The sequence below is a fragment of the Wyeomyia smithii genome, chromosome 2 (assembly GCF_029784165.1).
Source record: "Wyeomyia smithii strain HCP4-BCI-WySm-NY-G18 chromosome 2, ASM2978416v1, whole genome shotgun sequence".
Taxonomy (NCBI): domain Eukaryota; kingdom Metazoa; phylum Arthropoda; class Insecta; order Diptera; family Culicidae; genus Wyeomyia; species Wyeomyia smithii.
Genome location: NC_073695.1, coordinates 158771639 through 158797931, shown reverse-complemented (window position 1 = coordinate 158797931; position 26293 = coordinate 158771639). Strand labels below are relative to the sequence as shown.

The window sequence follows — 26293 nt, the reverse complement described above, 5'->3', positions numbered from 1 at the left end:
TTTTTTGTAACTCAATTTTATTTATCATGATTTATACTAACATTTTTACCATCAGATATACTAGATACTTTACAAATACTTAATTGATCATTACCCACAGAATTTGTACTTTTCTCGTCTAGCAAACTCATATTCTTGGTTTTAAGCAAGAATCTATCAATGGACTCGATTGCTGCTTGTGTATCTTGGGTACAGTTGTTGTAAGTATTTTCCAGATTCAGTTTGTTCTGTAAATATACTGTTTCTTGTACAGGACTGCTGTTACTAGTAGCAGGGTCACAATTCTCATCTCGTTCGGGAGGTTCTACGTTTACCTCAGGCTCTGCGGTATAACGAAAATCTAAACCGTGAAAACACTGCTCATTATCTAATGGTTTCTCTCTCTCCACAATTTTATTGAATGAATCTTCGACGATGGATGGGATCTCTGCATCTAAAAGACTATTTTCACCGTGATTGTAAGGACAAGAAGTGGACGAGACTAATATAGGTTCAGAAATTTCTGAAATTCGTTCATTGTCTTCGGCAGGTTTTCCAATATATACACAAGTTTTCTCTTCCATAACGATTGAGGAGCTTTGTGAATTATCTATTTGTGCTTGATCTCCGGGTGAGCTTAACGACGAATCTTGTGTTTGCTGCACAATGATTGCAAAATCAGAAGAAAGCTTTAGTGTATCCACTTTTTTACTCAACTCGCTTGTCGATTCATGGCGAGGTGACCTTAAAAAATAATCGGGAATTTCTTTTTCCCGATTAATTGGCGTATGCGATTGTGAGGAAATTCGGGGCGATAATATCTCGTCCAACATTTCCTCAAAGTTGAATAAAGTATCATTCGACGCCATGAGTGTTCTATTGATTCCCATCGCTGTTGTAGATCCCATGCATCCAGTGCTATAATAGTCGAAGTAAAAAAAAAACAGATGTAGTTTAGATAAATTAATAAATAATTTCACCTGGTGCTTTCGACGAAATTCGATGATTCTTTATAAAATGAAGCCTTGTTATAGAATGATTCATCTTCACTTTCTTCTATTATTGGGGAAAGAGTACGCTTATAATTAATTATTAATTCGTTATCCATAGCACTCGATGCTGATGGTGCGTTAGAGGCTTCGTCTAAATCGCCATATTGTATGCCGTAGTGATCTGGATGTGAATCATTTCTAAAAAATACAATAAAGACGGTGTTAGAATCATTATATCGTAATATTAAACCATTTAAAATTCAATGAAAGAAAAACTTTTTTTCCATATATATATATATATATATATATATATATATATATATATATATATATATATATATATATATATATATATATATATATATATATATATATATATATATATATATATATATATATATATATATATATATATATATATATATATATATATATATATATATTATATATATATTATATATATATATATATATATATATATATATATATAATATATATATATATATATAATATATATATATATATATATATATATATATATATATATATATATATATATATATATATATATATATATATATATATATATATATATATATACATATATATATTAGGGTGGGTCGATTTAAAAATCGCTTAGGCACATATGATTTTCGGATTTTAGAGATCAAAATAAGATACTTTTCTCAAGAAACCATACCTCTAAAATGAATTCTGATGTCCCTTGTACTAACCTATAGGTACCCAAAAGGTCAAATTTCAAAAAATCCTGTTTTGACCCATTTAGAGTGACCCAATCGAGTCCAAATGTATGACCGACCCCCACTAACTTTGGAGGGCTGACCCACCCATGCTAGTGTTACCCCCCTGGGACCCCCCTAGGGGGTCTCCCATACAAAAATATAAAAAAATATCAAAAAATCACCATTTTTGGCACTTTATATGACAAAAATTAGTGAAATGGCTATTATTTTTCCGCTCAAATGAAGTTTCTAGGAAAAAAATGTTTTTTTTTTGTTTTTGGATTTTTGTTTTCTCTTTAAAAATTTATTCGATCAGAACATAGGAAAGAAACTAAAAAAATATTGTTTGAAGTCTTTTTTGGTTTCAACACTGGGCAATTTCGCACGGCTCTCTAATGTCGCCTCCATAACAGCCTCTACATTTTCCGATATTACTCGTTTGGAAACGCTAGCTAGCAGTTGAACGTGTTGTTCCGTTCCTTGCATATGTAATGGAATATGTGGATCAGTAAATGGTGAATCATCTTCATTTAAATATGCTATCAATGTTTCATACGGAATGATTCGCGTGAATGGTGGTTCAAATACGTTATTTTTATCAGTCAAATCGATCATTTTCGTGTAATCGAAGCAATGGAAGTTTATATCTGGTTTTTTATATTCTCTAAGTTCCGATGGGTCTTCAACATTGTCTCGATATCGTAAAATTTTCTTGATAGCAGAGTCGCGCACCTCTTTCCTATCATCAAACAACATTGATAGCAAGATATTTTCCGAATGTGCAAAATATGGATTATTTTTAATTACATGATTGACAACAGTGCGTAAATTTGGCTCCAGAAATTGGTCCCAAGTAATGTACTTGAAAAATAATACACTACCGTACACGACAGAGCTGTAATACTTGATATTAAAATACATTGGCACATAAACCTTAATTATAAATTCAACCAGAATTCTTAAATTTTTAGGTGGTTTTTTCATTGTCACATATGATCGTAATAATCTAGCGGCCTTGGTGAGCCAGCGAGAATGTACAATTTTCCCTGGTTTTATGTTAGCCAGATCCACAGAAAGCACGCCATTAGAAATTGCATGTGCCATGTCGTATAAGTACTGCGAATCGGTGGAATATTCGTGCTGTTCTGCAACAGGAGGCATATTTTCCAACGCAATTCTCTGAAAGTCGCTCACCACCTAAAAATATATAATAATTAAATAAATTTATTATGATTTCACCATTCAAAATGTTAGAAAATTATAATAAATGAGTGATAGCAATGACTTACCGGAAGAGCTTCAGAATTTTCAATTTGCTTGCTTAGTTTCCCGGTTGTTGATGTTGGTCCAGTGGTGGATGATTTATCCAAAACCCCAAACAAATGTCGAAACGGAAGTTCGTTGAAGTGTAGAAGGCAAACAAACCAATGCAATGGTCTTTTTAGCAGCAATTCGAATCTTCGTATAATTCCACCGTGTGTGCCAGTGTTGGCTCACCGTCAGTGCATATGCCAATCAATGCATCCAGAGATATGTTTTTATCGTTGAAAAATTCATTCAATTTTGTTGTTTTGTATTCAGCACTTTCCTCTACCAGTCTTGCGTAACCAATCAATCGAGAATTCGGTTCTCTCAAAATAACAAGGTGAGGTTCTTTTACCATCCTACTATGATACTTACCATCAATTTTTTCTCTCGTATAAGTATCATCTTTTCTGCCGTCGAATGAAAACGCTATTAAACTGGAATCATCAAACCTTTTGCGGAGCACTATTCATCTGCATTTCTCTCTTTCTCTACGAATTTTCGATTTATCCATGATGAGAGGTTCGCCATGCTGATCTTTTATTTCAAAATCTTTGAAAAGACTGGTTGCCAATGCTGACGCTACTCTATCAGACACACCAAATCTGTCACACATCAAGGCAAAGTTAAAACAATCGTATCTTTCTGTGTATTGTGAACTTGTGCTTCTATTCATAACATCTTCATCAACCGTCATCGGTACGTCTACGTATGTTGTATCATCGGGATCTTCGTATGTTGGCATTGTTGGCATTGATGACGATGTCCCTTGCTCTTCAATTTCCATCAGAAATGCATCAATTGTTAGTCTTCTCTGTTTATGTTGATCGTGCATAAACTCTTTGAGGCGTTCTGGAACCAAACCGCAGTTACATTGAGCTGCCGTCAAATCGCATTTACATGCTCCAATATAAAAAAATTTCGTTCAGAGTACCGATAAACACTAAAAGGTCTCTATTCGTCTTCTTAATTTCGGCTTGGTATTTGTCAACCAATCTATTCAACTTAACAGCAACATATTTTTTTGAAATTATTACCATACCAAGTTTTTCCCAAATTCCAACCAACCTATCTGTTACGTGATTAGAGAATTGTTTATAAGAAAACTTTTTTTGTTCTGTTTTTGCACGTTCGCTTAAGTAAAAATAATATCTCAAGATATCCAGATCGGTTGGTAAATTAATATCATTCAAATCAGAAGACACACCAAAAACAGCAACATCATGCTTGGGTATATGACTCATTGGGTTTTCGATAGCTGATGATGTTGTTGCTATTTCATATTGCGGGTTCATTGTAAACTATAAAAAATATATTTTGACTTTAACAATTTTCACTTTCACTTTCAGGTTTTTATTTTAGGTGTTGACTCTTTGGCGGACGATGTAGAATGATTTATGTTGACGTTTCTATCCTATACGAAACCTACACTAGTTCTACACAGAGTGAATCGATAGAGTGACGCAGAGAGAAATTCAGTCAAAACAGCAACCCGCTTTTTTATGTATCCACCAAAATATTTTTCTGGCAGCCCCTTTTTGCTCAAGTTCCAGTTGACTTCAACGGAGTGTTGTTATTGTCAGAGTGAAAAGATAGTTATTGTATTTAAATTTAAAACAAGTTCATTTGCTAAAGTTTGATAGAGATAGATAAAATGAAGTGCGTTTTGTGTAATAACAAAAAACAGTAAGGAATGTGAGTTTTTTTCGGTTCCCGAAGAATCCGATTGTGAGGAAACAGTTAATTGATTTTTGTTGCCTCCCAGCAGACTGTTTAATTGACGAAAACACCCGACTTTGCAGTGTTCGTTTGGTTTTTCTGGTTTCAGACTCTGCGTCACTCTATTTATTCATTTTGGTTCTACAGTGTGCGTGGGAACAGTGGAAACGGAGCGTCCGTACGTGGTAGCCGTTGTGGTAGCATACCAGCGGTGCTCGCCTGACTGGTCGAAATAAAAATATTACATATGATGTAACAGAGTGATATACGATTTTATGTTCAAAAGGACGCCAACTGCAAACGCCATCTGCAATGAGAATGGCTCAGAAATATGTGTAATTGTGTATGTATGCGCTGGAGACTCAGGACCGAATCCCATGCGAAGCAGGAGAAAACAAAAATCCAAAAACAAAAAAAGAAACATTTTTTTCCTAGAAACTTCATTTGTGCGGAAAAATAATAGCCATTTCACTGATTTTTGTCATATAAAGTGCCAAAAATGGTGATGTTTTGATATTTTTTGATATTTTTGTATGGGAGACCCCCTAGGGGGGTCCCAGGGGGGTAACACTAGCATGGGTGGGTCGGCCCTCCAAAGTTAGTGGGGGTCGGTCATACATTTGGACTCGATTGGGGAACTCTAAATGGGTCAAAACAGGATTTTTTGAAATTTGACCTTTTGGGTACCTACACGTTAGTACAAGGGACATCAGAATTCATTTTAGAGGTATGGTTTTTTGAGCAAAGTATCTTATTTTGATCCCTTGAATCCGAAAATCATATGAGCCTAAGCGATTTTTTGATCCCCTACAAATCGAACCGCCCTAATATATATATATATATATGTATATATCCCTGGGCTTGGTGGTTAGCCTATAGGGCGCGTACTCCCGGGTGGCGGATGGGAGTGGGAGATGAAGAGAGTTGGCCATCTGTTATTTTTCCTTTTTCCTATTATAACTTCTCTTGGCTATCTCCTATGTGGGAGAATTCTTCTACTTATTAAAATATGCTTTTATTTTACAAAAGGCTAGTTCTGAAGAATGGATCTCACACGTGGTCTAAACCACCGTTTTGTTGTTTTTGTTTTTCGTCTTTTTTCTTTCTTTTTTCACCTCTTTATTTCTTTCTATATTATCTTTCTTTTTTCTTCTACTTCTACTTCCTTAGAAAAAAATCGTCGGTAAGATTGGTGTTGGCGCGGCTTGAAATTTTGAATTTTTGATGGCAAACGATGCCAAATACGATTTAATTTTATCTCACAAAGACCCGTTTCGAAATTCACAAAAAATCCAGAGTTTTGAGGAGATGTGCCTTTATATCTCAAATTTAAAATGTCCTAAAAGACCACAAAATGAGATTAGGGACCATACTTAAATGACGTAGCATTTATGGGGGGAGGGAGGATATTATCATTTTGTGACCAGCTGTGACAAGAGGGGGGGGGGGGGTTGTAGCAAAATCGACGTAGCATTTTTTTTTAAAGACTGATTTTTTGCAGGAAACATGTATACTGAAAATACACTAAAACATTACACAAAGTAGGGTAAATATGTATAAAACGCCCCCCCCGGGGCATAACGCCCCAGTCCATTTATTCGGAAACACACAAAAAATATGACATGAGACTATTGGGAATCCGTAGCGGGTCATAGGACCAACCTTCTGTGCAAGTTTGATAATTGTCACTAGCAGCAAAAAATAAACAAAAATCAATTGTGATTTGAACTGCTTCAGATCTTATTTCTTGCAGCGTTTCCGTAACGTTTTTTCACTAGCGTATAAAGTTTATTACCTGGTATTTGCACTTATATAGCTCAAATGAACCTCTAATCAGCTGTATCTAATGAAGAAACGATAAAAATTGTATAATTTGCGTAAGTATTCAATGCTTTCTGCTACATTACAGCTATATGTCCCGCCGCTAGCCGGGCTGATTTGTTCATTGCTTTAGCGTTTGCTTCTGAGACTTCAAGCGCTGTTCCACTTCGCGTACTGAGCTGCCATATGAAGCTACTGCAAGGGGCCATATTATACTGCATCTGGGGCGTTTTGCCCCGGTAGATTGGAAAGCTTGCAATTTTGTCATATTTTTTAATAAAATTATGGCGTTTTTGTGTAACAGTAATTACAAAACCAAATAATAGCAGTGCATTACCAACTAAATAGTGTATCCAACTGCATGAAAGATTTGTTGGTTGTGATAAACATAGCTACAATATTGACGATATTCCTTAGGGGGGCGTATTATACCTGTTTACCCTATTGCAGCGAGATCTGTCGAAATGTTTTTATCTGTGGCATTCTGAAATCTTCTAAAAGCTCTGCTACATAAACAATCACTTGGATTTCCAAACACACAATCTGTTTTGAATACAAAAATCGTTGATTTTTTGTAGCTTTTAATAGTGAAAATTACAAGATACTCGTTTCATTTCCGGAATAGTTTCTGTGTTTTTTGCAGACATGGATCATAAATAAGTTTTTTAAACACCTTTACTTCTTGTACCAGAACACAAGCCCTTCGAAGCAGAAGATGCAGTCACGAGTTTATAAGTTGTAAATAAATTGAATTAGACACGGTTTTTTGTTCAAGTATTTTTTTGTATGTATGTTACTACAGTCAGGTTTTTTTACACGGGGGATACGTACCTCATAAAAAAACCGCGTTAATTCGAAAATCCGCGTAAAAAAAACCTGACTGTACTTGTATTTTTGTACGTTTTTTCAGAAGCGGAAGGGGGGGAGTTAATCGAATGCTACGTTTTTTTTTCAGGGGGGTTGAGGTTTTGTGAGCAAATGCTACGAGGGGGGAGGGGGGCTTAAAAATCGTGAAAAAAATGCTACGTCATTTGAGTATGTTCCCTTACAACTCGTATAACTTGCTCATTATCGACCTGAACAGGTTCAATTAAAATAGGAGGTCTTAAAATGTGAAGTTTTCACGGAAATGAAAAAGTTTTCAACGTAGATTTACAAAAACGGTTTTCTCCAAACTGTGAGTTTTGAATTGTTGAGTTCATAAAAATATACAAAATATATTTCGTAGATTTCATACTGACATAAATATACACTGAAGTCTTTCTATATGCGGGGGATAGCGCCTAAAAACGCATAAATTCCGATATCCGCGTAAAAAAGCGTAGAAAGCGTCATGCTGGATGCCGACGCGAGCGGTCGGGCGGGACTCTTGCCGTGGGTAAATGAACAGCCGTAAGTAGAGCTGTTCATTGGCCTATGGCGGGAGTTTCGCCCGATCGCTCGCGTTGGCGTTCGGCCTGGCAGGACATTATTATTATTATTACTATTATTGTTATTTAAATTTTATCATTTTATCATATTTTTAAATGCATTACAAGCGCATACATTCCAACCAATGTCTTATTATGTATGGCTAGTGATTTACTCGAAATGAGATAGTGGAAGTGCTTGAGGGTTGCACGATGTCATGCTCAATTACAATGATTCGTGCAAAAATCCAGTATTGCCGTTCTGTCTTAAATCAGTAAGATGGACAATACTGTTTTGATCCGCCTGATCGCTTTATTGTTCCATCTTCACTATTCTACTAGTATAGCCTGGCCCTAGGCCCCCTTCAATACTACACAATCACAATATATAAATATATATATATATATATATATATATATATATATATATATATATATATATATATATATATATATATATATATATATATATATATATATATATATATATATATATATATATATATATATATATATATATATATATCTACTATATAAAAATGGAATTCCGTTACGGTTGATCTTATTGATATTATTCCCTTCGTCTCTGAGGTGTACAGTAACTACGTAAAAACATGCACAATTATGACTTTTTGTGCTGAATTTGCCTCTAAATCAAAATTTAAAGCGATGACATATGATTCTTTTTTATTAAAATGTTTGTCATTGTCCAGAAAAGATATTTGAAGAAAAATTTTTAGTATCTGATATAATATACAATGTTTTCTTATATTCTCTATTCTATACATTATTTTTTGAGCAGTCAGTTCTGTGAGGGTTTCTCGAAAATATTTTACGAGTTCTTAATTGATGACTGGGTGCATAAAAATTTAGTTGTGATAATAACTTGGTAGATTGCATGCGTTGAAAAATAATGTCATTGATAAAATAAAGGATTGAAAGTTCGCGGCGTTCTTTAAGTGCTTGTATGTCTATAAGCATGCAGCGTGCTTCATACGATGGTAAGAGAAATGCTGACCAATTTAGCTTACGAAGCGCGTATAAAACAAATTGTTTTTGGACAGATTCAATGCGTACTTCATGTGGTCCATATAGGGATTCCATACAATGCTACAATATTCCAGAATTGGTCGAACGTATGCAATATATAATAGTTTGATTGTATATGAGTCTTGAAAATTATGGCCGAAACGTTTTAAAAAGCCCAGCATACTATTTGCTTTGTTTACTATTGTGTTATAGACGGATTTCGACGGAAACTTTATGGGTGTGAAGACATCACCTAATTAAGCATCTCTGCATACTTAATTTTCCAAAATTAGTCTAGACTGTCTTCTGAAAAGAGCGAAACTTTTTTTGCCGATTTTTTGTAAATCAATAAACGGTAAATTCTCAATGTAACTTATAGGAAATTGTCTGAATTTTCATAAAAAAATATGGAAAAAATTATATATCAAGTCCTACACTGAAAAAAAAATGCAATTTAAACACAAAACATCGATTTAAAAAAAATGGTCATCTCCGAATTGGCTAAAAAATTTTTTGGTGAAAGACAACATTTTTGGCTACATTTCGTTCATACATCGCAACTTGAGCATATTTAAGAAAAAACCTAAAATATATTTTTTGTAATGTTCAATGGGCTCTGGGAGTCAAAAAACTGAATGCAATGCTGAACTGAACCATGCAAAATATTCAAAACAACCCCACAAAAATAAAAGCATAAATGGAAAAATTTTGGAATCGAACAGATTTGAAAAAAGTGCAAAAGAGTAAGTTTGTAGCTTGAAAAAGTCATTTTTTCATAAATCACTTTTGGGCAACCTGAAAAAAATTTTTTAGAAAGTTTCAAATATGCTATAAATAACATTATCTTTCTATATATATATATATATATATATATATATATATATATATATATATATATATATATATATATATATATATATATATATATATATATATATATATATATATATATATATATATATATATATATATATATATATATATATATATTTATATATATATTTATATATATATATATATATATATGGCTGTAGAGAAGAATGCAACGGAGGTGACCGGAAGGGCGACGAAGTCGGTCCAAACGGACACCTGCATGTTTGCAGCGGTTTGCGCCTCCGGGTCAGCCGCAAAAAGAGCAAGGCAGTCTCCGGGGGAAGCCCCCGAGAACAGCAAGAAACGGTTGGTTGTGCTAAGCCCGCGAGATAGCACACCAACGGCCTCCAAGTCCGCCGAAAAGTCTGCCGAAGTGGCAGCTACGGGAAACCCTTGGGTTACCGTGGGAGGAAGGAAGCGCCAAAAAGACAGCAAGCGCAACGACGAGAAGGCGACAGATCGTCCAAAAATGGGAAAGAAGGCGCGAAGCAGGGGCGACGCCCTCATACTCAAGACGGAGGGGTCCAAGTACTCCGAAGTCTTGAAGAAAATGAGAGGCGAAACCCAGCTCAAGGATCTGGGAGCGGATGTGCGGACCATCCGTCGTTCTCGCACCGGCGAGATGATCCTTGAGCTCCGTAAGGATGCTAAAAACAAGGGCGCTGCCTACAAGACGGTAGCCAAGCAGGTCCTCGGGAAAGATGTGCAAATTCGGGCACTCACCTCAGAGGTGACTCTCCAGCTCAAAAACCTGGATGAAATCACCGAGAGGTGCGATATTGCACAGGCCCTCAAGGAGAAGTGCGGAGTGGAAGTAGCCACTGAGGTAATTCGCCTCCGAAAGGGTCCAGCGGGGACCCAGGTGGCCACTTTCCGGCTTGCATCGGCCGATGCAACTCTGGCCCTGAAGACAGCCAAACTTAAGGTTGGCTGGTCAGTATGTCCCCTGAGCATACTCCAGCAGCCGGACGTTTGCTTCAGGTGTTTCGAGGGAGGACACAAGTCCTGGACCTGCAAGGGGCCCGATAGGAGCCAGTTATGTAGGCGTTGTGGTGGTGCTGGTCATAAAGCTAAAGACTGCGGGGAGCCTCCCAAGTGCTTGGCATGTACTGGAAAACGGGACGCCAAGCACTTTATGGGAGGCCCACGGTGCCCAGCCGGTAAGGCGGCCACGAAACCACGGGCGTGAGGGTGACACAATTGAACCTGAACCATTGCTATGCGGCACAGCAGCTGCTATACCAAGCAGCGTCTGAGTCGCGGTCGGACATCGCAATCGTATCGGACCCCTACTGCATTCCTCCCGGAAACGGTAATTGGGTTGCAGATAAGTCCAGTACGGCGGCCATATGCACGACCAGCAAGTTCCCGGTTCAGGAGGTTGTGTCAACCTCAAATGAAGGATACGCGGTTGCCAAGGTGGACGGAGTGTTCTACTGCAGTTGTTATGCTCCGCCGCGTTGGTCTATCGAAAGGTTCACCCAGATGGTCGATTTGTTATCTATGGAGCTGACGGGACTAACACCCTTAGTAGTGGCGGGCGACTTCAACGCTTGGGCTGTTGAGTGGGGAAGCCGCCGCACGAACCGGAGGGGTCAGATCTTCTTGGAAGCTTTGGCAAAGCTCAACCTAGATCTGGCCAACGTTGGAACCAAGTGTACATTCAGCAGAAATGGTGCGGAGTCGATCATCGACGTGACGTTCTCCAGCCCAGGACTGATCGTGAACTGGAGGGTAGACGATGGCTACACCTATAGTGACCACCAGTCGGTCTGCTATAGCGTAGTCCAGAACGTGAGGCGGCAGGCGACGGGTAGAGCCAATACTCCGACCGTCCGCGGGTGGAAGACATCGCATTTCGATGCCGAGGTATTTGCAGAAGCAATGAGAAGAGAGCGCGAGGGGGGCAGTTGGCTCCGCCCGAGTGCTGACCAATTAGTTGCCACATTATCGCGGGCGTGCGACGCCACCATGCCTAGGACCCGCCAACCTAGGAATGGTAAGTCACCGGTATACTGGTGGACCGACGCGATAGCGGACCTCCGTAGCGCGTGCCTCCGTGCAAGACGGATGTTGCAACGTGCCCGTACCGATGCACAGAGGGTAGAGCGCCGTGTAGTATTCGGATCTGCAAGATCGGCGCTTAAAAGTGCGATAAAGGCGAGCAAAAGGGCCTGCTTCGATAGGCTATGCGCGAGTGCCAATACGAATCCGTGGGGCAACGCCTACAGAGTCGTAATGGTGAAGACCAAAGGCGTGTTGGCTCCTGCAGAGCGATCACCAGCGATGCTGGAGCGTATCATCGAGGGACTCTTTCCACGACACGAGCCAAATCCTTGGCCTCCGGTTGCTGAGTCTCACGTCCGACGTTCCAGTATCTCAGACACAGACCAGGGATGGTCGGCCAACCTGCCGGGCATCCAATCCGTGAGAGACGGCAGCCGTGCAGAGGTTGTGGAGGAGGTAAGGGTTACGAATGAGGAACTCATCGTGATCGCCAACTCCCTAAAGGTGAGCAAGGCACCGGGACCGGATGGAATCCCGAACTTGGCCATCAGGACGGCCATGAAAGTGGCCTCCGATCTATTTCGAGCAGTCATGCAGAAGTGCCTGGATGACTGCCTCTTTCCGGACAGGTGGAAGCGACAGAGATTGGTGCTGTTGCCGAAGGCTGGGAAACCGCCAGGGGACCCATCGGCATACAGACCTATCTGTCTGCTGGACACTACGGGCAAGGTGCTTGAGAGGATTATCCTCAACAGACTGGTGAAGTACACAGAGGGTGTAAACGGTCTGGCAAGTAACCAGTTCGGCTTCCGGAAAGGTAGATCCACGCTGGATGCTATTCTCTCTGTCACCAAGACGGCAGAGGTAGCACTCCAGCGTAAGAGTTGGGGCATTCGCTATTGCGCAATCGTCACGCTTGACGTGAAGAATGCATTCAATAGCGCCAGTTGGGACTCCATAGCGCTCGCGCTTAGGAGCATCCACGTACCGGTGTCGTTGTACAAGATTTTGGAAAATTATTTCCAGAATCGGGTACTAGTTTACAACACGGAGGAGGGTCAGAAGTGCGTCCCAATCACCGCAGGGGTACCGCAAGGTTCCATCCTGGGCCCGGTGTTGTGGAATGTCATGTATGACGGGGTGTTGAAACTAAAGTTCCCTGTAGGGGTTGTGATCGTCGGTTTCGCAGACGACATCACGCTAGAGGTCTACGGCGAGTCGATCGAAGAGGTCGAGTTGACGGCCGCGCACTGCATACGCAAGGTCGAAGACTGGATGCACTCTAGGAAACTGGAGTTAGCGCACCATAAAACGGAGGTTACGGTTGTGAACAACCGCAAATTAGAGCAACAGGCGGTGGTCAGAGTCGGTGACTGCACCATTACCTCAAGGCGTTCCTTGAAGCTCTTGGGGGTTATGGTTGACGATAAGCTCACATTTAAGAGTCACGTCGACTATGCCTGTAAGAGGGCTTCAACGGCCGCTGCAGGACTATCTCGAATGATGTCCAATAGCTCAGCGGTATATGGCAGCAAGCGTAAACTTCTTGCCAGCGTGGTTTCGTCCATACTTAGGTATGGTGGGCCAGCGTGGTCCAAAGCGTTAGATACCAACAGTCATCGTCGAAAACTGGAAAGTACCTACAGGCTCATGTGCCTGAGGGTTGTGAGCGCGTACCGTACAGTGTCATACGACGCAATCTGCGTCCTGTCCGGCATGATGCCTATCAGCATAGCCATTAAGGAGGACGTAGAATGCTTCGATCAACGTGACACAAGGGGTATACGAGGCACCAGAAGGTCATTCTCGATGATCAGATGGCAGCAGGAATGGTCCAATTCCGCAAAGGGTAGATGGACGCATCGACTTATTCCGGACGTATCCGGATGGGTCGGGAGGCGCCATGGAGAAGTTAACTTCCACTTGACACAGATTCTGTCAGGTCATGGTTGCTTCAGGCAGTATCTACACAGATTCGGGCATGCGGGGTCCCCCATGTGTCCCGAGTGCGCGGATGCGGAAGAAACTGCTGAGCATGTCTTCTTCGTGTGCCCTCGTTTTGTGCATGCGCGGAGCGACATGATGGTAGTGAGCGGGCCAGACACCACTCCGGACAACCTAGTTCGGAGGATGTGTAAAGACCCAAACATTTGGAGGGCGGTTTGTACAGCCGCCTCTCAAATAGTTTTAGAATTGCAAAACAGGCGACAGGTTGACCACCGACACGCCAGTGTTAGCTAACGGCCAGTCTCCAGGTTAGTTAGCTAAGTTAGCAAAGAGATCTATAGAACCAATAGGGTGCACAGAGCACAAAAGCCGCTCCCCGAAGCAATACCTAGCGGTGGTCCCGGGGAGTATTATGGGCTGGAGACTGGAGGGGTTTTAGTGGGTCTGGTCACTGATTCAAACCAACCCCACACTCCCTGAGGTTGGTCACCTCAGGGGTTTGGATGCAAATTTCCCCTCCACCTGAAACAAAAAAAAAAAAAAACAAAAAATATATATATATATATATATATATATATATATATATATATATATATATATATATATATATATATATATATATATATATATATATATTTGGCAGAGCTGTATGCCACCACGGGTCGGTATTTGGCGATTACCGTAGGCCACGGAAGTGCTAACTGCAAGAACGCAGTCCCGGACCATCAGCGAGAGCTAGCCTAGGTAGTGGTGAGACTCAGGCATTGGGCCGCCGAATTCTCACAAAAGCCACATTATCCGGAAGCAGCTCTGACGGAGCGAATAGTGCCGCTCCCACCACCCAAATGCACTAATTCGCCCATTGGGATTGATGCCAGTAAGTTCCCAATTACGGTAACTGGTCGCAACGCCATATGATAAGAGTCGGATTTCGTTTTCGTACCACGATTCTGGGCTGGCACCTGCGCCGAGCTCCCTTAGTAAGGTCGTGTGACAACGGCTTGAAACGGCGAGACAACAACCGGTGCAGGGGTCTCCGTCCCGTAAAACCTGGCAGGCCTTCCAGTACGTTCCAAATTCATTGCCCGGTGGGAACCGGGCAGGAGTGGGATCAGATGTCCTTTCCTGACTTGCGCCGGTCGGGGGTGTCATAGTTGCTCATAAGGCGCTATGGCAGCCGCCCCTAGCCATGGCCTCACTGCTTCGGAATAGACTACCATGGGACCAGATAGGCGACCACTCCAGTATGGATAAGGATAGCGGCTGGAAGGGGGACCCAATTAACAAGAATGAATATTGCAAAAAATGAAGATCAACAATTGGGCGCAGATGGGTTAAAAAACCCGTTTGCACGAGGAGGCATCCAGAGGTCTCCGCCGAGAAAGGCGGAGATGGATGCAGTAAAGGACGCCTGCGAAGACAGCAAAGGCAGTACGCCTACCGGATCGACGCAAGACATCGCAGTGGCTGGTCCACTGTTGATAAAGGCGGTCGGAAGACAGCGAGACACGCTACCGAAGGTAGTAGCGCTGTCGGAGCAGCTCGATGCCATAATCGAGTTTGCGAAAAGTCGCACCAACACGACGAAGTACCTGAAGCAGGCTCTCTACATGCTTCGGTCCTCCGTCGATGCTGCGAAGAAGGAGCACGCCGAGCTCAAGGCAAGAGCGGTGGCTGCAGAGAAGAATGCAACGGAGGGACCGAAAGGGCGACGAAGTCGGTCCAAACGGACACCTGCACGTTTGCAGCGGTTTGCGCCTCCGGGTCAGCCGCAAAAAGAGCAAGGCAGTCTCCGGGGGAAGCCCCCGAGAACAGCAAGAAACGGTTGGTTGTGCTAAGCCCGCGAGATAGCACACCAACGGCCTCCAAGTCCGCCGAAAAGTCTGCCGAAGTGGCAGCTACGGGAAACCCTTGGGTTACCGTGGGAGGAAGGAAGCGCCAAAAAGACAGCAAGCGCAACGACGAGAAGACGACAAATCGTCCAAAAATGGGAAAGAAGGCGCGAAGCAGGGGCGACGCCCTCATACTCAAGACGGAGGGGTCCAAGTACTCTGAAGTCTTGAAGAAAATGAGAGGCGAAACCCAGCTCAAGGATCTGGGAGCGGATGTGCGGACCATCCGTCGTTCTCGCACCGGCGAGATGATCCTTGAGCTCCGTAAGGATGCTAAAAACAAGGGCGCTGCCTACAAGACGGTAGCCGAGCAGGTCCTCGGGAAAGATGTGCAAATTCGGGCACTCACCTCAGAGGTGACTCTCCAGCTCAAAAACCTGGATGAAATCACCGAGAGGTGCGATATTGCACAGGCCCTCAAGGAGAAGTGCGGAGTGGAAGTAGCCACTGAGGTAATTCGCCTCCGAAAGGGTCCAGCGGGGACCCAGGTGGCCACTCTCCGGCTTGCATCGGCCGATGCAACTCTGGCCCTGAAGACAGCCAAACTTAAGGTTGGCTGGTCAGTATGTCCCCTGAGCATACTCCAGCAGCCGGACGTTTGCTTCAGGTGTTTCGAGGGAGGACACAAGTCCTGGACCTGCAAGGGGCCCGATAGGAGCCAGTTATGTAGGCGTTGTGGTGGTGCTGGCCATAAAGCTAAAGACTGCGGGGAGCCTTCCAAGTGCTTGGTATGTACTGGAAAACGGGACGCCAAGCACTTAATGGGAGGCCCACGGTGCCCAGCCGGTAAGGCGGCCACGAAACCACGGGCGTGAGGGTGACACAATTGAACCTGAACCATTGCTATGCGGCACAGCAGCTGCTATACCAAGCAGCGTCTGAGTCGCGGTCGGACATCGCAATCGTATCGGACCCCTACTGCATTCCTCCCGGAAACGGTAATTGGGTTGCAGATAAGTCCAGTACGGCGGCCATATGCACGACCAGCAAGTTCCCGGTTCAGGAGGTTGTGTCAACCTCAAATGAAGGATACGCGGTTGCCAAGGTGGACGGAGTGTTCTACTGCAGTTGTTATGCTCCGCCGCGTTGGTCTATCGAAAGGTTCACCCAGATGGTCGATTTGTTATCTATGGAGCTGACGGGACTAACACCCTTAGTAGTGGCGGGCGACTTCAACGCTTGGGCTGTTGAGTGGGGAAGCCGCCGCACGAACCGGAGGGGTCAGATCTTGTTGGAAGCTTTGGCAAAGCTCAACCTAGATCTGGCCAACGTTGGAACCAAGTGTACATTCAGCAGAAATGGTGCGGAGTCGATCATCGACGTGACGTTCTCCAGCCCAGGACTGATCGTGAACTGGAGGGTAGACGATGGCTACACCTATAGTGACCACCAGTCGGTCTGCTATAGCGTAGTCCAGAACGTGAGGCGGCAGGCGACGGGTAGAGCCAATACTCCGACCGTCCGCGGGTGGAAGACATCGCATTTCGATGCCGAGGTATTTGCAGAAGCAATGAGAAGAGAGCGCGAGGGGGGCAGTTGGCTCCGCCCGAGTGCTGACCAATTAGTTGCCACATTATCGCGGGCGTGCGACACCACCATGCCTAGGACCCGCCAACCTAGGAATGGTAAGTCACCGGTATACTGGTGGACCGACGCGATAGCGGACCTCCGTAGCGCGTGCCTCCGTGCAAGACGGATGTTGCAACGTGCACGTACCGATGCACAGAGGGTAGAGCGCCGTGTAGTATTCGGATCTGCAAGATCGGCGCTTAAAAGTGCGATAAAGGCGAGCAAAAGGGCCTGCTTCGATAGGCTATGCGCGAGTGCCAATACGAATCCGTGGGGCAACGCCTACAGAGTCGTAATGGCGAAGACCAAAGGCGTGTTGGCGCCTGCAGAGCGATCACCAGCGATGCTGTAGCGCATCATCGAGGGACTCTTTCCACGACACGAGCCAAATCCTTGGCCTCCGGTTGCTGAGTCTCACGTCCGACGTTCCAGTATCTCAGACACAGACCAGGGATGGTCGGCCAACCTGCCGGGCATCCAATCCGTGAGAGACGGCAGCCGTGCAGAGGTTGTGGAGGAGGTAAGGGTTACGAATGAGGAACTCATCGTGATCGCCAACTCCCTAAAGGTGAGCAAGGCACCGGGACCGGATGGAATCCCGAACTTGGCCATCAGGACGACCATGAAAGTGGCCCCTGATCTATTTCGAGCAGTCATGCAGAAGTGCCTGGATGACTGCCTCTTTCCGGACAGGTGGAAGCGACAGAGATTGGTGCTGTTGCCGAAGGCTGGGAAACCGCCAGGGGACCCATCGGCATACAGACCTATCTGTCTGCTGGACACTACGGGCAAGGTGCTTGAGAGGATTATCCTCAACAGACTGGTGAAGTACACAGAGGGTGTAAACGGTCTGGCAAGTAACCAGTTCGGCTTCCGGAAAGGTAGATCCACGCTGGATGCTATTCTCTCTGTCACCAAGACGGCAGAGGTAGCACTCCAGCGTAAGAGTTGGGGCATTCGCTATTGCGCAATCGTCACGCTTGACGTGAAGAATGCATTCAATAGCGCCAGTTGGGACTCCATAGCGCTCGCGCTTAGGAGCATCCACGTACCGGTGTCGTTGTACAAGATTTTGGAAAATTATTTCCAGAATCGGGTACTAGTTTACAACACGGAGGAGGGTCAGAAGTGCGTCCCAATCACCGCAGGGGTACCGCAAGGTTCCATCCTGGGCCCGGTGTTGTGGAATGTCATGTATGACGGGGTGTTGAAACTAAAGTTCCCTGTAGGGGTTGTGATCGTCGGTTTCGCAGACGACATCACGCTAGAGGTCTACGGCGAGTCGATCGAAGAGGTCGAGTTGACGGCCGCGCACTGCATACGCAAGGTCGAAGACTGGATGCACTCTAGGAAACTGGAGTTAGCGCACCATAAAACGGAGGTTACGGTTGTGAACAACCGCAAATTAGAGCAACAGGCGGTGGTCAGAGTCGGTGACTGCACCATTACTTCAAGGCGTTCCTTGAAGCTCTTGGGGGTTATGGTTGACGATAAGCTCACATTTAAGAGTCACGTCGACTATGCCTGTAAGAGGGCTTCAACGGCCGCTGCAGGACTATCTCGAATGATGTCCAATAGCTCAGCGGTATATGGCAGCAAGCGTAAACTTCTTGCCAGCGTGGTTTCGTCCATACTTAGGTATGGTGGGCCAGCGTGGTCCAAAGCGTTAGGTACCAACAGTCATCGTCGAAAACTGGAAAGTACCTACAGGCTCATGTGCCTGAGGGTTGTGAGCGCGTACCGTACAGTGTCATACGACGCAATCTGCGTCCTGTCCGGCATGATGCCTATCAGCATAGCCATTAAGGAGGACGTAGAATGCTTCGATCAACGTGACACAAGGGGTATACGAGGCACCAGAAGGTCATTCTCGATGATCAGATGGCAGCAGGAATGGTCCAATTCCGCAAAGGGTAGATGGACGCATCGACTTATTCCGGACGTATCCGGATGGGTCGGGAGGCGCCATGGAGAAGTTAACTTCCACTTGACACAGATTCTGTCAGGTCATGGTTGCTTCAGGCAGTATCTACACAGATTCGGGCATGCGGGGTCCCCCATGTGTCCCGAGTGCGCGGATGCGGAAGAAACTGCTGAGCATGTCTTCTTCGTGTGCCCTCGTTTTGTGCATGCGCGGAGCGACATGATGGTAGTGAGCGGGCCAGACACCACTCCGGACAACCTAGTTCGGAGGATGTGTAAAGACCCAAACATTTGGAGGGCGGTTTGTACAGCCGCCTCTCAAATAGTTTTAGAATTGCAAAACAGGCGACAGGTTGACCACCGACACGCCAGTGTTAGCTAACGGCCAGTCTCCAGGTTAGTTAGCTAAGTTAGCAAAGAGATCTATAGAACCAAGAGGGTGCACAGAGCACAAAAGCCGCTCCCCGAAGCAATACCTAGCGGTGGTCCCGGGGAGTATTATGGGCTGGAGACTGGAGGGGTTTTAGTGGGTCCGGTCACTGATTCAAACCAACCCCACACTCCCTGAGGTTGGTCACCTCAGGGGTTTGGATGCAAATTTCCCCTCCATTAGTGTAAAAGTTGACCCATAATTGTGGAAGCACTGTAAACGATGCGAAATATTTTTGAAGTAAGTTTAGCTAATTCATCAATGAAATATAAAAATTGATTCTCAATTTTGAAACCTTTGATCCCGAGCATATATATATATATATATATATATATATATATATATATATATATATATATATATATATATATATATATATATATATATATATATATATATATATATATATATATATATATATATATATATATATATATATATATATATATATCTATATATATATATATATATATATATATATATATATATATATATATATTATTATTTTTTTTTTTTTTTTTTTTTTTTTGTTTCAGGTGGAGGGGAAATTTGCATCCAAACCCCTGAGGTGACCAACCTCAGGGAGTGTGGGGTTGGTTTGAATCAGTGACCGGACCCACTAAAACCCCTCCAGTCTCCAGCCCATAATACTCCCCGGGACCACCGCTAGGTATTGCTTCGGGGAGCGGCTTTTGTGCTCTGTGCACCCTATTGGTTCTATAGATCTCTTTGCTAACTTAGCTAACTAACCTGGAGACTGGCCGTTAGCTAACACTGGCGTGTCGGTGGTCAACCTGTCGCCTGTTTTGCAATTCTAAAACTATTTGAGAGGCGGCTGTACAAACCGCCCTCCAAATGTTTGGGTCTTTACACATCCTCCGAACTAGGTTGTCCGGAGTGGTGTCTGGCCCGCTCACTACCATCATGTCGCTCCGCGCATGCACAAAACGAGGGCACACGAAGAAGACATGCTCAGCAGTTTCTTCCGCATCCGCGCACTCGGGACACATGGGGGACCCCGCATGCCCGAATCTGTGTAGATACTGCCTGAAGCAACCATGACCTGACAGAATCTGTGTCAAGTGGAAGTTAACTTCTCCATGGCGCCTCCCGACCCATCCGGATACGTCCGGAATAAGTCGATGCGTCCATCTACCCTTTGCGGAATTGGACCATTCCTGCTGCCATCTGATCATCGAGAATGACCTTCTGGTGCCTCGTATACCCCTTGTGTCACGTTGATCGAAGCATTCTACGTCCTCCTTAATGGCTATGCTGATAGGCATCATGCCGGACAGGACGCAGATTGCGTCGTATGACACTGTACGGTACGCGCTCACAACCCTCAGGCACATGAGCCTGTAGGTACTTTCCAGTTTTCGACGATGACTGTTGGTACCTAACGCTTTGGACCACGCTGGCCCACCATACCTAAGTATGGACGAAACCACGCTGGCAAGAAGTTTACGCTTGCTGCCATATACCGCTGAGCTATTGGACATCATTCGAGATAGTCCTGCAGCGGCCGTTGAAGCCCTCTTACAGGCATAGTCGACGTGACTCTTAAATGTGAGCTTATCGTCAACCATAACCCCCAAGAGCTTCAAGGAACGCCTTGAGGTAATGGTGCAGTCACCGACTCTGACCACCGCCTGTTGCTCTAATTTGCGGTTGTTCACAACCGTAACCTCCGTTTTATGGTGCGCTAACTCCAGTTTCCTAGAGTGCATCCAGTCTTCGACCTTGCGTATGCAGTGCGCGGCCGTCAACTCGACCTCTTCGATCGACTCGCCGTAGACCTCTAGCGTGATGTCGTCTGCGAAACCGACGATCACAACCCCTACAGGGAACTTTAGTTTCAACACCCCGTCATACATGACATTCCACAACACCGGGCCCAGGATGGAACCTTGCGGTACCCCTGCGGTGATTGGGACGCACTTCTGACCCTCCTCCGTGTTGTAAACTAGTACCCGATTCTGGAAATAATTTTCCAAAATCTTGTACAACGACACCGGTACGTGGATGCTCCTAAGCGCGAGCGCTATGGAGTCCCAACTGGCGCTATTGAATGCATTCTTCACGTCAAGCGTGACGATTGCGCAATAGCGAATGCCCCAACTCTTACGCTGGAGTGCTACCTCTGCCGTCTTGGTGACAGAGAGAATAGCATCCAGCGTGGATCTACCTTTCCGGAAGCCGAACTGGTTACTTGCCAGACCGTTTACACCCTCTGTGTACTTCACCAGTCTGTTGAGGATAATCCTCTCAAGCACCTTGCCCGTAGTGTCCAGCAGACAGATAGGTCTGTATGCCGATGGGTCCCCTGGCGGTTTCCCAGCCTTCGGCAACAGCACCAATCTCTGTCGCTTCCACCTGTCCGGAAAGAGGCAGTCATCCAGGCACTTCTGCATGACTGCTCGAAATAGATCGGGGGCCACTTTCATGGCCGTCCTGATGGCCAAGTTCGGGATTCCATCCGGTCCCGGTGCCTTGCTCACCTTTAGGGAGTTGGCGATCACGATGAGTTCCTCATTCGTAACCCTTACCTCCTCCACAACCTCTGCACGGCTGCCGTCTCTCACGGATTGGATGCCCGGCAGGTTGGCCGACCATCCCTGGTCTGTGTCTGAGATACTGGAACGTCGGACGTGAGACTCAGCAACCGGAGGCCAAGGATTTGGCTCGTGTCGTGGAAAGAGTCCCTCGATGATACGCTCCAGCATCGCTGGTGATCGCTCTGCAGGCGCCAACACGCCTTTGGTCTTCACCATTACGACTCTGTAGGCGTTGCCCCACGGATTCGTATTGGCACTCGCGCATAGCCTATCGAAGCAGGCCCTTTTGCTCGCCTTTATCGCACTTTTAAGCGCCGATCTTGCAGATCCGAATACTACACGGCGCTCTACCCTCTGTGCATCGGTACGTGCACGTTGCAACATCCGTCTTGCACGGAGGCACGCGCTACGGAGGTCCGCTATCGCGTCGGTCCACCAGTATACCGGTGACTTACCATTCCTAGGTTGGCGGGTCCTAGGCATGGTGGCGTCGCACGCCCGCGATAATGTGGCAACTAATTGGTCAGCACTCGGGCGGAGCCAACTGCCCCCCTCGCGCTCTCTTCTCATTGCTTCTGCAAATACCTCGGCATCGAAATGCGATGTCTTCCACCCGCGGACGGTCGGAGTATTGGCTCTACCCGTCGCCTGCCGCCTCACGTTCTGGACTACGCTATAGCAGACCGACTGGTGGTCACTATAGGTGTAGCCATCGTCTACCCTCCAGTTCAAGATCAGTCCTGGGCTGGAGAACGTCACGTCGATGATCGACTCCGCACCATTTCTGCTGAATGTACACTTGGTTCCAACGTTGGCCAGATCTAGGTTGAGCTTTGCCAAAGCTTCCAACAAGATCTGACCCCTCCGGTTCGTGCGGCGGCTTCCCCACTCAACAGCCCAAGCGTTGAAGTCGCCCGCCACTACTAAGGGTGTTAGTCCCGTCAGCTCCATAGATAACAAATCGACCATCTGGGTGAACCTTTCGATAGACCAACGCGGCGGAGCATAACAACTGCAGTAGAACACTCCGTCCACCTTGGCAACCGCGTATCCTTCATTTGAGGTTGACACAACCTCCTGAACCGGGAACTTGCTGGTCGTGCATATGGCCGCCGTACTGGACTTATCTGCAACCCAATTACCGTTTCCGGGAGGAATGCAGTAGGGGTCCGATACGATTGCGATGTCCGACCGCGACTCAGACGCTGCTTGGTATAGCAGCTGCTGTGCCGCATAGCAATGGTTCAGGTTCAATTGTGTCACCCTCACGCCCGTGGTTTCGTGGCCGCCTTACCGGCTGGGCACCGTGGGCCTCCCATAAAGTGCTTGGCGTCCCGTTTTCCAGTACATGCCAAGCACTTGGGAGGCTCCCCGCAGTCTTTAGCTTTATGGCCAGCACCACCACAACGCCTACATAACTGGCTCCTATCGGGCCCCTTGCAGGTCCAGGACTTGTGTCCTCCCTCGAAACACCTGAAGCAAACGTCCGGCTGCTGGAGTATGCTCAGGGGACATACTGACCAGCCAACCTTAAGTTTGGCTGTCTTCAGGGCCAGAGTTGCATCGGCCGATGCAAGCCGGAAAGTGGCCACCTGGGTCCCCGCTGGACCCTTTCGGAGGCGAATTACCTCAGTGGCTACTTCCACTCCGCACTTCTCCTTGAGGGCCTGTGCAATATCGCACCTCTCGGTGATTTCATCCAGGTTTTTGAGCTGGAGAGTCACCTCTGAGGTGAGTGCCCGAATTTGCACATCTTTCCCGAGGACCTGCTCGGCTACCGTCTTGTAGGCAGCGCCCTTGTTTTTAGCATCCTTACGGAGCTCAAGGATCATCTCGCCGGTGCGAGAACGACGGATGGTCCGCACATCCGCTCCCAGATCCTTGAGCTGGGTTTCGCCTCTCATTTTCTTCAAGACTTCGGAGTACTTGGACCCATCCGTCTTGAGTATGAGGGCGTCGCCCCTGCTTCGCGCCTTCTTTCCCATTTTTGGACGATTTGTCGCCTTCTCGTCGTTGCGCTTGCTGTCTTTTTGGCGCTTCCTTCCTCCCACGGTAACCCAAGGGTTTCCCGTAGCTGCCACTTCGGCAGACTTTTCGGCGGACTTGGAGGCCGTTGGTGTGCTATCTCGCGGGCTTAGCACAACCAACCGTTTCTTGCTGTTCTCGGGGGCTTCCCCCGGAGACTGCCTTGCTCTTTTTGCGGCTGACCCGGAGGCGCAAACCGCTGCAAACATGCAGGTGTCCGTTTGGACCGACTTCGTCGCCCTTCCGGTCACCTCCGTTGCATTCTTCTCTGCAGCCACCGCTCTTGCCTTGAGCTCGGCGTGCTCCTTATTCGCAGCATCGACGGAGGACCGAAGCATGTAGAGAGCCTGCTTCAGGTACTTCGTCGTGTTGGTGCGACTTTTCGCAAACTCGATTATGGCATCGAGCTGCTCCGACAGCGCTACTACCTTCGGTAGCGTGTCTCGCTGTCTTCCGACCGCCTTTATCAACAGTGGACCAGCCACTGCGATGTCTTGCGTCGATCCGGTAGGCGTACTGCCTTTGCCGTCTTCGCAGGCGTCCTTTACTGCATCCATCTCCGCCTTTCTCGGCGGAGACCTCTGGATGCCTCCTCGTGCAAACGGGGTTTTCAACTCATCTGCGCCCAATTGTTGATCTTCATTATTTTTGTTCATTTTTGTTAAGTGGGTCCCCCTTCCAGCCGCTATCCTTATCCATACTGGAGTGGTCGCCTATCTGGTCCCATGGTAGTCTATGCCGAAGCAGTGAGGCCATGGCTAGGGGCGGCTGCCATAGCGCCTTATGAGCAACTATGACACCCCCGACCGGCGCAAGTCAGGAAAGGACATCTGATCCCACTCCTGCCCGGTTCCCACCGGGCAATGAATTTGGAACGTACTGGAAGGCCTGCCAGGTTTTACGGGACGGAGACCCCTGCACCGGTTGTTGTCTCGCCGTTTCAAGCCGTTGTCACACGACCTTACTAAGGGAGCTCGGCGCAGGTGCCAGCCCAGAATCGTGGTACGAAAACGAAATCCGACTCTTATCATATGGCGTTGCGACCAGTTACCGTAATTGGGAACTTACTGGCATCAATCCCAATGGGCGAATTAGTGCATTTGGGTGGTGGGAGCGGCACTATTCGCTCCCTCAGAGCTGCTTCCGGATAATGTGGCTTTTGTGAGAATTCGGCGGCCCAATGCCTGAGTCTCACCACTACCTAGGCTAGCTCTCGCTGATGGTCCGGGACTGCGTTCTTGCAGTTAGCACTTCCGTGGCCTACGGTAATCGCCAAATACCGACCCGTGGTGGCATACAGCTCTGCCATATATATATATATATATATATATATATATATATATATATATATATATATATATATATATATATATATATATATATATATATATATATATATATATATATATATATATATATATATATATATATATATATATATATATATATATATATATATATATATATATATATATATATATATATATATATATATATATATATATATATATATATATATATATATATATATATATATATATATATATATATATATATATATATATATATATATATATATATATATATATATATATATATATATATATATATATATATATATATATATATATATATATATATATATATATATATATATATATATATATATATATATATATATATATATATATATATATATATATATATATATATATATATATATATATATATATATATATATATATATATATATATATATATATATATATATATATATATATATATATATATATATATATATATATATATATATTAGGGTGTCCCAAAAAAATCGATGTTAAAACAGTCAACAGCCCTAAATAGAAAGATAATGTTATTTATAGCATTTTTGAAACTTTCTAAAAAAATTTTTTCAGGTTGCCCAAACGTGATTTATGAAAAAATGACTTTTTTAAGCTACAAACTTACTCTTTTGCACTTTTTTCAAATCTGTTCGATTCCAAAATTTTTCCATTTATGCTTTTATTTTTGTGGGGTTGTTTTTGAATATTTTGCATGGTTCAGTTCAGCAT

The 26293-nt window shown here is 44.9% G+C and overlaps 1 protein-coding gene across 4 annotated transcripts in view; it reads right to left on the bottom strand.

Moving 5' to 3' along the window:
- Window positions 1-26293, bottom strand: part of LOC129721824 (uncharacterized) — a 240622-nt gene continuing 214329 nt past the window's right edge. For all 4 annotated transcript variants that reach the window (XM_055674840.1, XM_055674842.1, XM_055674841.1 and 1 more), the window contains 2 exons: window positions 960-1169; window positions 1-897 (listed from right to left, as the gene is read on the bottom strand). In XM_055674840.1, the coding sequence (XP_055530815.1) occupies window positions 18-897; window positions 960-1169 (1090 nt within the window). In that variant the 3' untranslated portion in view covers window positions 1-17. The remainder of the gene's footprint in view (window positions 898-959; window positions 1170-26293) is intronic.